The 15342-nt window shown below is 44.0% G+C and overlaps 3 protein-coding genes across 3 annotated transcripts; 2 read left to right on the top strand and 1 right to left on the bottom strand.

The window, feature by feature from the left end:
- The first annotated feature begins 5390 nt into the window (after nt 1–5390).
- Nucleotides 5391–7678, top strand: LOC108618980 (hatching enzyme 1.2). Its single transcript, XM_018015242.2, has 4 exons — nt 5391–5645; nt 5714–5887; nt 5952–6388; nt 7416–7678. The coding sequence occupies exons 1-4, from the start codon at nt 5510–5512 to the stop codon at nt 7593–7595; spliced, it is 927 nt and encodes a 308-aa protein (XP_017870731.1). The 5' UTR covers nt 5391–5509; the 3' UTR covers nt 7596–7678.
- Nucleotides 7178–10457, bottom strand: fu (STKc_STK36 domain-containing protein fused). The gene is made up of 5 exons (XM_018015224.2): nt 10184–10457; nt 9358–10106; nt 8703–9302; nt 8070–8641; nt 7178–8007 (listed from the first exon to the last, which is right to left on the bottom strand). Exons 1-5 carry the CDS (start codon nt 10292–10294, stop codon nt 7646–7648), a joined length of 2394 nt encoding a protein of 797 aa, XP_017870713.1. The 5' UTR covers nt 10295–10457; the 3' UTR covers nt 7178–7645.
- A 216-nt stretch (nt 10458–10673) lies between these two features.
- LOC108618972 (C-mannosyltransferase dpy-19 homolog) lies at nt 10674–14833 on the top strand. Its single transcript, XM_018015223.2, has 7 exons — nt 10674–10909; nt 10967–11228; nt 11521–11842; nt 11906–13342; nt 13408–13601; nt 13681–13806; nt 13870–14833. The coding sequence occupies exons 1-7, from the start codon at nt 10864–10866 to the stop codon at nt 14072–14074; spliced, it is 2592 nt and encodes an 863-aa protein (XP_017870712.1). The 5' UTR covers nt 10674–10863; the 3' UTR covers nt 14075–14833.
- The last annotated feature ends 509 nt before the right edge of the window (nt 14834–15342 follow it).

The following is a 15342-nucleotide window of genomic DNA, read 5'->3' as shown; positions in this document are numbered from 1 at the left end:
TGTCAGTTTATACAAATATGAGGTAAAGTATTAAGTCTATTTCAATGTGAATTATTCAATCTAGTATTAAGTATTGATATAGATATAAGTATAAACAACCAATAACTTACGCTCATATATCAATTAAGCTCATATATCAATCTTTCCGCTCAACATTCTAAGAAATTTCTAATGCATTTTCTGGTTTAATATTTCATAATAATATATGATTCGTAATTGTCCTTAATTTAAAATAATAATAGTTCATATACATAGTATATACCTATATATTCTCTACAGATATGCATATATATACATTCCCCAAGCGTTTCCCTCACATAAATCTCAAGCCAAATATATGCGCCTGGTTTCGTTCTTAGCGCCTCTTGGCAATGCAATGCAGATCTTTTTGGTAGAGATCTTTTTGCCTCAGGTTGGGCATTCTCTTGCCAAGACTGAGACTGCGGCTTGTCTTAAATTTGCAATCTTTGGCTGCGAAACTTTCTCAATTGAAAATTGCATTTGAGCGCTGTTGTCGGCAAGGGAGGGGAAAATGCAAAGGCAATGGCAACGGCAGCAGCAGCGATTTCCCTCGAATTTTCCGAGCCGCTTGACTGGAGGTAAGACTAAAAGCTGGAGCTGGAGCTGTGGTTGTTGCTGCCACTGCTACCTGTTGTTGTTGTTGTTGTTGTTGTTATTGTAGCTGGAAGTCGTTGCCGCCAGCTGTTGACCGAAAAAAAGTGTGTCAAGTTTTCGACAAAGATCAAGTACATCTCAGATAGTACGTCAAATGTATTTGGTGCTGCTGCTGGCGGTGCTGCAGCAGCAACAGCAGCAGCAGCAGCAGCAGCAGGTCTATGGCTGCATCCGCTGCTCGTGCCATTCCAGTTGCCATGACCAAAATGTTCTCAATATCTCGCAGTGTTTTGGCTTGGATTTCGGTGCAATTTGATTTTTCTAGCGGTGCTCCAGTGAAAGTGCAGCCATACGCCAAATGCCATGCAGAAATGTGTGGCAAGCACTCGCAGTGCCAGCACGAAAGTCAATTATCCGCCGATCAAGTGAACAAAGCGTTCGAGTTTTAGAATGAAAATTGTCAGTCACTGCAGTAAAATGTGCATGAGCCGTAACCCAAGAGGAAAAGTGCTCATCAAGTATATGGAGTGCTAATTGAAGCTATGAGAATTGCGGAGAAGGGCTCGTAGCTAGAAGTAAGAGTAAGCGGAGCAGATCAAGCTTAGATAAGGATCATTTAAGTAATTTTGTACATGATGATACATGATGATAAAAACTAAGTGAGTATTGAAAATCAATGAGAATTGCGGAGAAGGGCTCGTAGCTGGAAGTAAGAGTAAGCGGAGCAGATCAAGCTTAGCTAAGGATCATTTCAGTAATTTTGTACATGATGATAAAAACTAAGTGAGTAATGAAAAGCAATGAGAATTGCGGAGGAGGGCTCGTAGCTAGAAATAAAAGTAAGCGGAGCAGATCAAACTTAGCTAAGGATCAATTAAGTAATTTTGTACATGATGATACATGATGATAAAAACTAAGTGAGTAATGAAAAAACTATATTAGAGAACATTGCATAGCTAATAAAGGAAATCGCATAGGTTTTATTAAAAAGAAAGACAGACGATAGAGACTACAACAATTAAGGAACTAAGGGAAGTTAATCAATCCCAACTTGAGATCTTCTAGGAAATGACAATGAATAGGCTCTACCAAGCAAAGACAAAGCCTACAGAAATTCTTCTATTATTCTAAGTTTCTTATGTTCATACATAGATTGAGAGAGCATTATGATATCCGAGAATGAAAATAGGAAATACGCAAGTCTCTCCTATTTAATATACGAACTTGGCATGGGTATATGAAATCAAATTAACATTAATTACTCTGAGCTGAAATTCCAGCATTCGTGCCTATGGCTATACTTTGAAACCCTAAAAATTATTTGATACATAGAAAAGAAATAGAGAAACTTCTAGTGCATACTGTATACCAAAATTTCTATTAAAAATATCAAGTCGCTAGCTTAGATAGTCTACGAGCCCGATCATAAGGACAGGCAGACCGACAGACGGACATGGCTAGATTGAAACAGTCCCATTGATCTAATCATAAATACATTTACAAGTACTCTAATGATCTTGGTCACCCCATCCTCTGTCTTCTACACACAAAAAAGGCATTTTCAATTCAGCCCAGACTATAATCAAAAGTGAAGAAAAGAAGCTTTTACTTCAATGTAAAAGGGGCATTACCTCAAGTAAGAAGAAACTCTATCAGAAATTGAATATCAAACATATTTTCATTGAATAGAAATTTGTAATTATTTGATCTGAAGAGCAGAGAGAAGAGAGTTGAGAGCTGCGATCGGCGATCGGTGAGCGGTGAGTCGATTGAGGAAAATGTGCGGTAGTTGCGGCCTGTAACACCTGAAACTGCAGGTTCGATGCCGGCTGTTGGGGTCAATGTACCGTTGCGGTTGGGGTCAGTGCGCCAACTGGTGGGCGTTGAGTGGCCAACGGCGATGGGTACGGTCATCGGTCCCAGCTATGGCCGCATGACCGTACTTTGGCGACCTACATATTTTGGTTTCGTCTACACTGACCTACTGCTGAGAGAGTGCCGTGCGGGTCTGGGTCAGAGAAAGGGAGAACTTGTTTGTGGTAAGTGCTCACTTTTGCCACAATCGCTTGGACGGCCACTTGCAGTGATTGCTCAATCGAAGAAGGTAGCCAACCGCAGCCGAGACCGCTACCAAGACCAAGACCAAAACCATTCCGGCGGCAATCAAGTTCAGCTTTGGCTTTGCCTCTCGCTGACACCTGCAGCAATCAGCCGAGCGGCAATCAATCGTCATCAAGCAGATACAGATACAGATACAGATACAGATACAGATACAGATACAGATACAGATACAGATACAGATACAGATACAGATACAGATACAGATACAGATACAGATACAGATACAGATACAGATACAGATACAGATACAGATACAGATACAGATACAGATACAGATACAGATACAGATACAGATACAGATACAGATACAGATACAGATACAGATACAGATACAGATACAGATACAGATACAGATACAGATACAGATACAGATACAGATACAGATACAGATACAGATACAGATACAGATACAGATACAGATACAGATACAGATACAGATACAGATACAGATACAGATACAGATACAGATACAGATACAGATACAGATACAGATACAGATACAGATACAGATACAGATACAGATACAGATACAGATACAGATACAGATACAGATACAGATACAGATACAGATACAGATACAGATACAAATACAGATACATTTACAGATACAGGTTCAAAGAACTTTTCGATCGCCCATTCACTATCTGCGCGATCGTTGATTAGGCTTTCACGACGTCACCTCTCGACGTGAGCGCTTTTAAATTCAAAGCTGCCACTGCGACTATCTGTGAAGACTTCAAATTGTTCCATGCACCGACTAAATGTCTGCTAAGGCTTCGCTCGATACCCTGTAGGAGCTATGGAGTAGGATAGACACTATGGGAACATCCTTATGACAACGTGTCCTTATTATATTATTATACCTATTGCTCATATTTACAAATTTTACTAAAAGTTATGCAGAATTACTCAACAGAGAAAGAAATTAACATAATTTCCTTGACGCAGACAACTTCACTTTGTAAAGTCCCCAAATGACTTGAACGAATCGTGAATTTAATAACTTAAAAATAACTTCTTGACAAACATATGAAGGCATGCACTTTGGACACACACGCATGCATACATATATGTTGCATGCAACTTTCCAAATGACATACAACTCGTATGATGGCTGCATGCGTTCTGGCGACAAAGAGATGGGCTCGTGACTGTGACGGCATAAGTAGTGGTTGCATGCGATGATGAGCACGCACCTCTTCACTAATATATAATCATATCATATATACAGATATTGTATATACCATATATATCTCGTATGCATAGATTTATGACTTTGCTGCGTGTCACGACATGCGCCCATCACTAGCATCGCCGGCGCTCGGTGACTGTGCTATTTTCATATGCGCGCCCTGTTGCCGCTGATAACCCAATATCCCAGTTAAATATGAAATCAAAAGCCGTAAAAGACAAGGGAATTTAAATACGCGCTGAAAGAGAGAGCACAACGCCAATTACAAACAAAGACAAAGACAAACTCGAAAGAAAATGAAGAAATAACTATATGCTTTGCTTAGCCATTTCAATGCTCTATCGCAATCGAAAATTGAAGAGCTTTCAGAGTGGGAATAGCTAAGGGAAGCTAGGCTGATGAGATATTTACTAGTAAATCTGATAAATAAGCTAATATACATAGATTTATTTATTATTTATATCTATCCGCTTCTATACACCAAATACTCTTATAGATAGAGATAGGTGCCTATCAGGAGATAGATGCCTATCCAGTTGAATATATTCTTAAAAAATAATAGTATTCGAGTTCTTTATAATTGCTTTTATTATTATTTTACTACATTAAAGTTTTGCAAAATAATATTACCTTTACTATTTGTGTATTGTATATTTTGACTATCCAATATTCGAATAAGAGCCCCAGATAGATGTAATTCTCGCTAAGCCGCATATTCAGCTCAACTCTAGGTTAAATTCAGCTCAAATTTAGCGCATATTGAGCTCATTGAACTTGATGTAAAAATTCATTTGATTTTAAACTGATATACAGCTCATTCAACTCATATTTAGCTCATATGCAGCTCTAATTGAGCTCATATTAAAATCAAATTAAACTCAGACTCAACTCAGATTCAGTTCCAATGCACCGCATATTCAACTCATTCTAAGCTCCTGTTAAGCTCAGTGCAGATAAAATTCAGCTCATATTCAGCAACTGATATTCAGCTGATATTCTGCTCAAATTCAGCTCATATACAACTTTAACTAAATTCATTCATATTCAGCTCCTATTAGAATCATATTGAGTCGATATTCATCTCATTCTCAGCTCCTATTAAGCTCATATTCAATTCATATTCAGCTGACATTCAGCTCTTGTTCAACTCAAGTAATAAACCAAAATTTAAGACATTTTAATCATTTTTCAAATAAAAATAAAATCTTATGAATACGACAGGTAGAGTTTCTCTTTCTTGTTTGATTAAAGTTACAAATTCTTATCATATCAACCCTATTAGCTGACAAATCGAAGGGAAATCCAGCTCACTCATCGATTTCCTATACAATTTCGGCGTATCAAACTGAATGTGAATGTGTGGATGCCCGCCCATGCGAAGGGCAGCATAAATCCGTTATGCATGATTCGAGCAGCGTGGGCGATGGTGTTAGCGACGTTGGGCCCCGACCAATTGCCCGAGCTCAATTACTTTCAATTGTCGCTTTGTCGCCAGCCCAGAGCCGCACGGCCGTCTGGGCGCTTTGGGCAAATATATAAAAGCGTTGAGACGATCGGGAAGGTGTTTCTTTTGGCCACACAATGCCGAGACGCGCGCTCATCGTTCACTGGCTGGCCGTGGGCCTTGGCCTGGCCACGGCCATGGGACGCTTCAAGCCGGCTGTGCCGCCGCCGCCACGCTGGGGCGCCAACATGCAGATGCTGCGCCGGCACAACAGTATGTACGCACGGGGGCCAGGTCGTCGATGTGGTCTATATGGCAGTTATTTGTTGTTGTTGCTGCAGGTGCCGCCTTTGACTTCTGGTCGGAGAACAGCGAGACGAACATCTGGGAGCACAGCGGCCTCTTCGAGGGCGACATCATGCTGCACCGCGAGCTGCTGCGCAACGGGCTGCTGAACGAGCGACAGACGTGGCCGGATGCCGGCGTGCCGTTCTACATAGACGCCGAGGACTTCAGTGAGTAGCCAAAGAAATGCACATCCAATGCGATAACTGAAGTTTGAAAGGTGCTTTGGGACAGCGGCCAACCAGACAATGGTCATACTGAAGGCGTTCAAGGAGTATCACGATCGCACCTGCATTCGCTTTCGGCCATACGAGAAGGGCGACAAGCACTGGCTGCTCATCAAGGGCAACTACTCCGGCTGCTGGTCGAGCGTCGGCCGGCGGCAAGGCGGACAAATACTCAATCTCAATACGCCCAAATGTGTCACTCATGGCGTGATCGTTCACGAGCTGCTGCACGCTTTGGGCTTCTACCACCAGCAGAGCGCCACCGAGCGCGACGAGTATGTGAAGATCAACTGGGAGAACATCTTGGATGGGCACGCCCACAACTTCAATAAGTACGCCCGCACCCACATCACCAACTTTGGCGTCGAGTACGACTATCAGAGCGTCATGCACTACAGCTCCCTGGCGTTCAGCAAGAATGGAAAGCCCACGATTGAGCCGCTGGTAAGTGATTTCTAGTTCAAGTCTCTACTCCGAAATGCTGCAGCTTTAGCAAAGCTCAATTTCATCCAGCATCTGTAGACTCAAATATCTTCATAGTGTTGTAATCAAGAAGAAGAAAAATAAATTAGAATATAAATACAAGTTGTTAGTAATTTACATATAATATATAGAGAGAGAGAATGGGTGAGTAGACGAGAGAGAAAGAGAGAGGGAGTTATTGTGGTAGAGAGAGAGTAAGGGAGGCAAAAGGCGAAAGAAATAGAGAATTGGTGAGAGGAGTAGACAAGAGGGAGAGAATAAGTGTGGGTAGACAAGAGAGAGAGGTAGAGAATGGATGAGATATAGGGAGTAATTGAGAGATATAGATATATATAAATTGAGAAAGAGAGTGAGAAGACCACAGATAGAGAAAATAGAGAGATATAGTGATGATGAGAGGGATATTGGAAATGCGACAGCGGGAGAGAGAGAGAGAGAGAGAGAGAGAGAGAGAGAGAGAGAGCTGTAAAAGATACAAAGTAAGTATGAAAAGGGGAAATAGAGATAAATTGAAAGAAAATAAGAAAGATTCTTGCTTATAGTCGAAAGTTCCAAATCTCCGAAAAAAAAATGAGAAATAGTTATATATCTACCCAATACTCTCTTATGCAGTTCTCACGTATTCTAAGGAGCCCTTAAGGTTCTCAAGCTGCGATTAGAAGTGTTCGACTAACAAGAATAAATATAGAATAAATAACAAGAATAAATATTAATAATTATAATTTGGAATTAGAAAAGAGAGAGAGAAAATTAAAGATAGTGTAAGTTTTATTATCGGTGTCAGATATGTAAATGGATGTCTACAGATAAAGCTAATAAACTTACTTATATATGTATATGAGTACAAAGCAAGGGAACAAAATCAAATTAAATAAACGTTTAGAACGGATTAGATATATGTATGTATATATGAGTATAAAGTGAGGAAAACAAAATCGAATTAAATAATATATAAAATTTAATAATAATTTGTATTTATTTTAACTAGGATCCGTACGCCTCGCTGGGCCAACGACGCGGCCTGTCCGAGAAGGACATCTCCAAGCTGAACGAAATGTATGAACAGGACTGCAACAGCAGCGATCTGCTGGGCTTCGATGCCTTTGGGAGCTACCTGGACGAGCTGCTCGACTATTTTCAAGGCAATCTGCAGGGTCTGTTTGGCTAGACATGGATTACGATTTATTGAGCAAATACAAGTAATTTGAGTAATAAAAACTAAGCAGTTGCCTGGGCAACGAAGAAGCTGAACTGGCTGAGCTCCTCTAGCGTTTGGGCGGCCTCCAGTCGCAGGGATTGACAGGTTTGCTGCTCGGCCAGCGCCTGCAGGGCGCTCTTCAGCTCGCCACTCCAAATGCACTGCACGCCGCGCAGACTGAAGCGTGCCAAGAGCAACAGCATCTGGCAGGCGCGCTGCCGCAGCAACTGATGCTCACTCTGCAAGAGCGGCACCAGCTGCAGGCGCGAATCGAATACAATCTTCTCGACCAGCTCGGCGTTCTCGGGCAGCTCACGCAGAACGCAACAGAACAAGGCCAGCATGCAGCTGGCCAAACGTACCGCGCTGCTGTCTTTGAAATCTGCAAGGACAAAGGAATGGTTAGAATTGGATCGCTGTCGTCGACTGCTGCCACTTGCTTACCGTGAGTTAGGAAGCTAATGAACATGTCGTTGACAGCGAGTATGGCCACTGCGTCGCAGAACTGGCTGAGAAATTGCTGCTGCTGATGGACCAGGTGGCAGACCAGCTCGTACAAGCTGCAGGCGGTGTTCATCTCCTCGGCTGTCAGGTCGGAGACACTGCGTAGCGTGCGGCTTAGCGAGACGCCCGTGGCGCCGGGCAGCGAGGCAGCCGAGTCGGTTAGCTGGCGCTGCGAGAGGAGCAGCTTGCAAGCGTACATCAAATTGGGCACCAGCTTCACATCAATGTAGACGCCCTTGATGGCCTCCGCCACCAGATGCTGGTCGGCCAGCACAAAGGGCAGCGACAGCAGCTGCGCAACGCTCAGCAGCACCTTGGGTATGGCCTTTGAGTTGCGCAGCGGTGCCACAATGATGCTGACTAGATTGTGCTGCTTCAGCGAATCAAATTCGCCGTCGAGCAGCTCCTGTATCGAGCGATTCAAAAACGCCAGCCACTCGTCGTTCTCAATGGGCGGGCTCTGAGATTCGTCGCAGCTGTCCCAGCCGGGCAATAGACAAGGAGGTGAATTTCTGAAACAAGGAGAGATTTCTTGAAAATCAATGAACCACAGATCCGCATTGATTTACTAACTCGCTGCTCAATTTCTCATCGTTGTTCGAATGCATCGATTGCTTTAGCTGCTGCGCCTTCTTCTCATTCAGCTGCTGCGCTTGCACTTGCGCTTGCGTCTGCTGCGTGAGCATCTCGGTCGTTTTACGCTGCGCCTCTGCATCGATGCTCTGTCCCAGCCGCAGCGAAAAGTTGTCCAAATTTTGACTGAGCTTGCGCTTTTCCAAGTCCTTGCTGCGCGACTGCTTAATATTGAGCGCCATCTTCAGCTTGGACTTCATCGATTTCGTTGCGCTGGCGGCCGGCGTTTCGATGGCAAAGTTGTCATTCATATGATTGAGTATCATGTTCGAGTTGCCACTGACAAAGCAGGTCTGCGAATTGACCAGTGGCATGGCACCAGCCGCAACGGCTGCTGTGTTGCTGGGCAAGGCTCGATAGGAAATGTCCGCGAATGGCACGATTACCCGGTGCGCATTGTCCTCAACATCCGTTTCCAATTGCTCAATGTCGCTCGGCGCAATGGCATTGATGCTATCGCGGGAGGTGCTCAAGTTTTCATTGGCCATGTCGCTCAACTTAAGAGCTGCCAATACCTCACCCAAATCCACGCCATTGTGTCTATATAAAAACGGAGGATTAGCGGGGCTAACGTTAGTTTAAATTAGGTACGCACCGAGATTGCTGCAAAAATTTTGTGTCTTTGGCCAGTTGGGGGTTTATAAAGGGCGAGGTCTGTGCTGCTTGCACCTCGGGTATGTACAGCTTGCCCTCGACAAAAGGATGGCAGAGCAACTGCGTCCACGAGATGCGCATCCCCGGATCCTTCTCGAGCAAGCCCTGGAGGAAAGAGCGGCACTCGCTGCTTAGCGTACTGGGCCATTTGACATCCTCGTGCTTGATAAGCTTAACAAGATGAAGTATGGAAGTTGCACAGAACGGCGGCTGTCCGGACATACTCTCGTATGCGATGCAGCCCAATGACCAAATATCGGCCTGATGGTCGTATGGCTGCTCGGCAAGCAGTTCCGGTGCCATGTAGAGTGGTGTGCCCTTTATGGAGGTGAGGACATGGGTGCCCATCGTCATGTTGCGTGCCAGGCCAAAGTCACAGAGCTTGGCGTGCATATTCTTGTCCAGAAGCACATTCTGCGGCTTCAAGTCTCGATGTAGTATGCGATTCGAGTGCAGATAATAGAGCGCGGACACCAGATGGCAGACAACACGCTGTGCATGGTCCTCGGGCATGGCACCATTGAAAGACAAATATCGATGCAAATCCATGAGCGCAAATTCGGTGACCACAAACAAGTCGAATTTGGACTCGAAAGACTCAACCATTTCTATGACATGGGGATGCTTGAGGCGTGCCTGGATGTCACATTCCCGCCGCAAATTCTTCAGCTCGCGATTGGAGCGACCTCGCTGCAAAGAAATTGCTAATTAGTATTCAGCTGTTGCACTCGCCTCGCCTTTGACGGAATGTTATGATAAAAACCCACCTTGGATATGACTTTGATGGCCACCACTTTGTCGTCGGCTCGCCGCTGGGCCTTGTACACACAACCAAACGAGCCCTGGCCCACCAAAGAGCTCACCAAATAACGCTCCATGGCCAGCGGACTGCAAAGACAACTCACTTTTGATTAAAATTATTTAAAAAACTAAAATGCGCCCTCAAATGCAGAAATGTAAAGAAGCCGCAGTGTGACTGCAATTTGAAAACAAAACATTATCACGCAAAATACCAAACACCCACAATCATCGTGCACCCTATAATCGATAAAAACGATATCGATAGTAGGTGCCTTAAATTTGCGGTATACTGCACCACTTATCAAATAAAGCTAGAAAATTTATATTAAGACCTTATATAATTTATTGCAGTAATGGATAACTATTTGAATAATATGCAATCGTTGAGAATTGTAAATCGGCTATATTCGATATAAAAATACTACATTTCAGCATATCGATAGCACAGCTGGTGAAATTCGATGGTGTCAGCTGATTCATCTTTCTAGCAACGAAAATATCAGCTGTAGTAAATACTTTTTTGTTTACGGGTAAAAGCTGCAGCCATAGCAAGGGGAATTCTGCTAATTTAATCAAATAGACGCAAGCACAAATTATGAATAAACAATCGAACTAACGAGAGAGACGTAACACAAACGACAGAAATATGCGCGAGCCCAATTTGTACGTAATTTTATCACACGCGCTAATTGGTAAGTAGACTTTGTTGAAAATCGCCGGCCGCTTCAGAGATAATACGCAGCCATTAGGCTCGGGTTTCTTTTTTCTGTATGTGCACCATGTGCGCGTTATCTTCGAGGCGCGCACCAACATACGGCATCTCAATCAATTGGAGCGCGAATCGCTGCTGCGCCGCGAAGATGCCCTCTACTACACATTCTACAAGAAGCTAGCCGATGGCCCAGACTTCTGGCATGGTTACGACCAGCTGAAGAATGTCACAGACATTGAGTATCCGCACAGCGTCAATGTGCTCCAGCGTTTCTATGTGCTTCCCGAGCTGGTTACAGCGTAAGTAACTTAATATAACAAGTGCACTCGCATCCGATCGATGTCCACGCCCTTATAGCATGCACAATTTTATTAATATTTCTTTCTGGGAATGTGAGTCATTGCTTGCATAGAAGTTTCGTTTTCTAGTTAAACAACTGATACAAGAGTAAACCGAATAAGAAATAGAATACCAACAACTTCGCTTACTAACAGAGATTAAGAAGAAGGCAACCTATAGCATGATTTGATAGGGATTGACCACATGAGGCTTGACTGATGAAATTTTTGATCTCTCTTTGGTATATTGCAGCTACATCTTCCATATTGTGCGCGCCGGCTTCAATCCCAGCCTGCAGCCCATGGAGTTCTACCTGGAGTTCGTTTGGCTAATGGGCGGCCTCACGCTGCTGGTGCTCTACTTGTACGGGACGCTGCTCAGCGAGAATGTCTTTGGTGGCATCTATGGCGTCATCTCATATTTAATGTTCCACAGCTTTGCTGGCAAAATCTATGAACGGCCACTGGCACGTGAAAATTTTGCATTTCCCTTAATATTCCTGCAAATGTTTTATTTGTGCATTTGCATCAGCCGGCTGCTGCACCGGCAGAAGCACACCTCACGCGTCTTTATGGTAAGCATCCAGATTATTCAGTGATCGATCGGAATTAATGCTGTGTGACTGCACTTCGCCTAGGTCGGCTCGATGTCTGTGTTTACGGCCTGTGCCCTGCTCTCGTGGCCGTTCTCCAACTATATATTCACCACGCAGATATTAATAGTGATGTCCTCGTGGAATATTTGCTCGATACCTGTGGGGCTGACCTTCGCCCTGGACTATTCGCTCTCGCATCTGCTGGGCAACGCCCTGGCCTTTCTGATCTCACACGGCAACACCCAGTTGCTCTTCACCTGGCAACTGAGCCTGGCCCTCACCATGTTCATGATTACGCTCTTCCGGCAATTTCGCAATCGCCGTCCATCTAGCAATGCGCAGCAAGGCGATTACTTTTCGTTGAAGTTTCTGCTGCTGGCGCCGCTGTTCGCGAACAGCATGCAGGGCAAACTTGTGGACATGCTGAACAGGTCGGGGCTGCTCAATTGGCAGGAGAATACCTACGTGCACTACTGCGACATGTGGGCATACTGGGTGCTGCAGACGAAGGTGAGCTTTGTGACCAATCTGTCTGCCTGCAATCCGCTCTATGAGCGCGTCGCCTTGTCGGAGCTCTGGCAGTTGGTCAAGACGCTGATCGTGAAGCCCTACTGCATGTACGGCGTCGTCATGCTGGCCACATTCTTCCGCAAGTGGCGCAAGAGCAACATCATCACGAAGGCCAATCAGGAGCAACGGGAGCGCGCTCGCAACTATGTGCTGGAGGACTTCCTCGAGGAGCACCACGTATCCATGAGCGATATGTCCAACAAGCAAACCGAACAGCAGCTCCAGCAATGCTTCGCCATGCTCGAGAGCTGCGACCACGACTACGAGCGCTACAAGCGGGAAAAGGCCAAAATGCAGCAAGAGCAGCCACCGGAGCGTGATGACTTCATGCAGGACATCAAGCGGCTCAAGGCGCAGATACATCGCAACAGTGACAAGCAACGCAAGGAGCGTGAACAGGCCAGCGAATCGCATGCCAGAGAGCCGGCGACCGCTGAAACTCCCGCCCAAGCAAAGACAGAAACGGAAACAGATTCAGAAACAAAGACGCAAATAGAACCTGAAACTAAAACTAAAACTGAAACAGAAAGTGAAACTAAAACTGAAACTGAAACTGGAGTGCCGCCGACAGCGACAACAAGTGAACCTGAGGAACCATTACCGTCCAAAGCCAAGGAGCCCAAAGAGCCAGCCAACGGCAGACGCCGTCCGGCAGCGCGTCGCGACTCTGTCGTGCCCACAATCAACACTCAGATATTGAACTTGCATTACTTGTACAGCTTCATCCAGATGCTGATCTTCACGCTGGTCGGCCTGGCCGTGCGCAAGCTCTTCTTTCTCAGCTTCACGCAGGGCTGTGTGATAGCGCCGACGGTCTGCTCCAAGATCTGGTATCATCGTCAGCGCAACGTCTTCTGGTCCGTCTCGCTGGCCGTCTTCCTGCTCAGCATGTTCGATCCCGGCATGGTGGTTAGCTGACAATCTCTCTCCCTCTCGTTTATATATTTATTGACATCAGTGAGTTAATTTTGTAGAATATACGCGAGGAGTACTTTCCCACACGCTACAACCAGCCGACGGATGACCTGGAGGGCATGCTCGAGTGGATCAAATTGAATACGGAACGCGATGCCGTCTTCGCCGGACCCATCGAGATAATTGGCACCGTGCACTTGACAACCAGACGGCCGATCGTCAATCATGCACACCTCGAAATGCGTCAAATGGCGTAAGTCTCTTATTGTTGTTGACCTGACTCGAGTGTTTGTCAATTGAAGCTCTTATGCCAACTCTCAACTACTTCACAGGGAGCGGACGGAGCACGTCTACTCGGTGTACAGTCGCCAGCAGTCGTCTGATATCTACAATCAGTATACACAGCTGAAAATCCAGTACTTGATCATATCGCTACACGAGTGCACCAACGAAGTGCAGTAAGTCTGTCCATCTAATTGACTCGAATACGTGTGCTAATATGTGTGTTTCCATGTTTCCAGCGATGACTGCGACATCTTGTCCATGTGGGATGATAAGCAGCCAGCGTTTCGAAAGTATCCGCAATTCTGTCACGAGCTTCTGAACAAGAATGTGCCTAGTTTTCTAAGGGTGTACACCAACGATAACTACGGCATCATCAAGATGTTCTCCCAAAGTGTGCAGATCAACTTGAAGCACAACAAAATGCCCGAAATGTCCATGTGAGATGGACAACAACAACAACACAACCCACCCCCTTGGGTGGGGCTCAAGGCAAATGTGACTAGAATATTTTATGAAAATTGACGACGATGATAATGATAATGATGATGATGATGATGATGATGATGATGATGATGTATTAGAGTTTATTAGTGGGCGAGTAAGCGTACACAGACCCCATAATTGAGATGTTGACACCAAATAGCAGCTACAACTAAACAGATTCTATAAAATATAAATATGGAATATAAGTATATATACATATATATATATGTATATATGTGCATATATATCTGATAAGCAGAATGTAATTACCTAACACGTTGCATTCGCATTTGGCAGACGTACGAATTTTGTTCAGTTTGGATTTGTTTTGATTTGGAATGCATTCCCACTTCACAATATATGATATGATATGTGTACGGTTTAAGTTAAGTTTAGCTACGGATTCGACAGCAAATACTTTGGCGAGTGTAGCGCTCTAGGCTCGGCTACACTCATTTTCGTTAAGTGCGTTTAAGTTTAAGCTAAGCTTTTTACATATTACGATTAATCAATGCTAACGCGAACTGGGCATCCCATGGAGCCCTGCCACATGGTTGTCCCCCCTTCATATATGTATATGTATGCATTTTTGTCCCAGATAAGATGATGTAAATGATGACCTCCCAGAGTATAAATTACTTAAATAAAGTTGAACAAACAATCAAAAAAAAAATAAAAATCAAATAAATCAAAACTAAGAGATTTCAAACACTTCAAGTCATTTGCTTACTTTTTGTGTAAACTTCGCTTTATTTCAATATTTGTTCATCTGCGTGTGTGTGTGTGTTTGTGTATATATGCATGTGTGTTTGTATTTGCTTTTTTCAATTTCTTATTTGCTTTGTTATTGTAATCCATTTTTGTTGTTGTTCTCTAAATATAGTTCAATGGTCATTTACAAAAAGCATAAGAGCTTTGAAGTTAATTGGAATTGGAAACTCTTGAGTGCGGCTATATGTACATGATTACGTACTATATCCACAGATTTAGTTATGATTAAGGAGCAGCATAGTTTTGTTTATTTTCCTTCTTTTTTTTTCTTTCTTTTTTTTCTTTTTTTGCATATACGGAACGGTAAACATCTTAAAGCGAAGTTTAAGGCTCAAGCGTGCTTCTCTATATAATCCAGAAGTATTTCAAATACCTCTATGCCACTACCTCTCCCTCCTCCCCCCTCTCTCCATATCGTGGTAAAGAACTGAAAGTGCAGCTGAAGATATTTCTTA

The sequence above is a fragment of the Drosophila arizonae genome, chromosome X (assembly GCF_054131065.1).
Source record: "Drosophila arizonae isolate 15081-1271.41 chromosome X, UAZ_ARI_1.0, whole genome shotgun sequence".
Classification (NCBI taxonomy): domain Eukaryota; kingdom Metazoa; phylum Arthropoda; class Insecta; order Diptera; family Drosophilidae; genus Drosophila; species Drosophila arizonae.
This window is presented reverse-complemented; position numbering and strand designations above follow the sequence as displayed.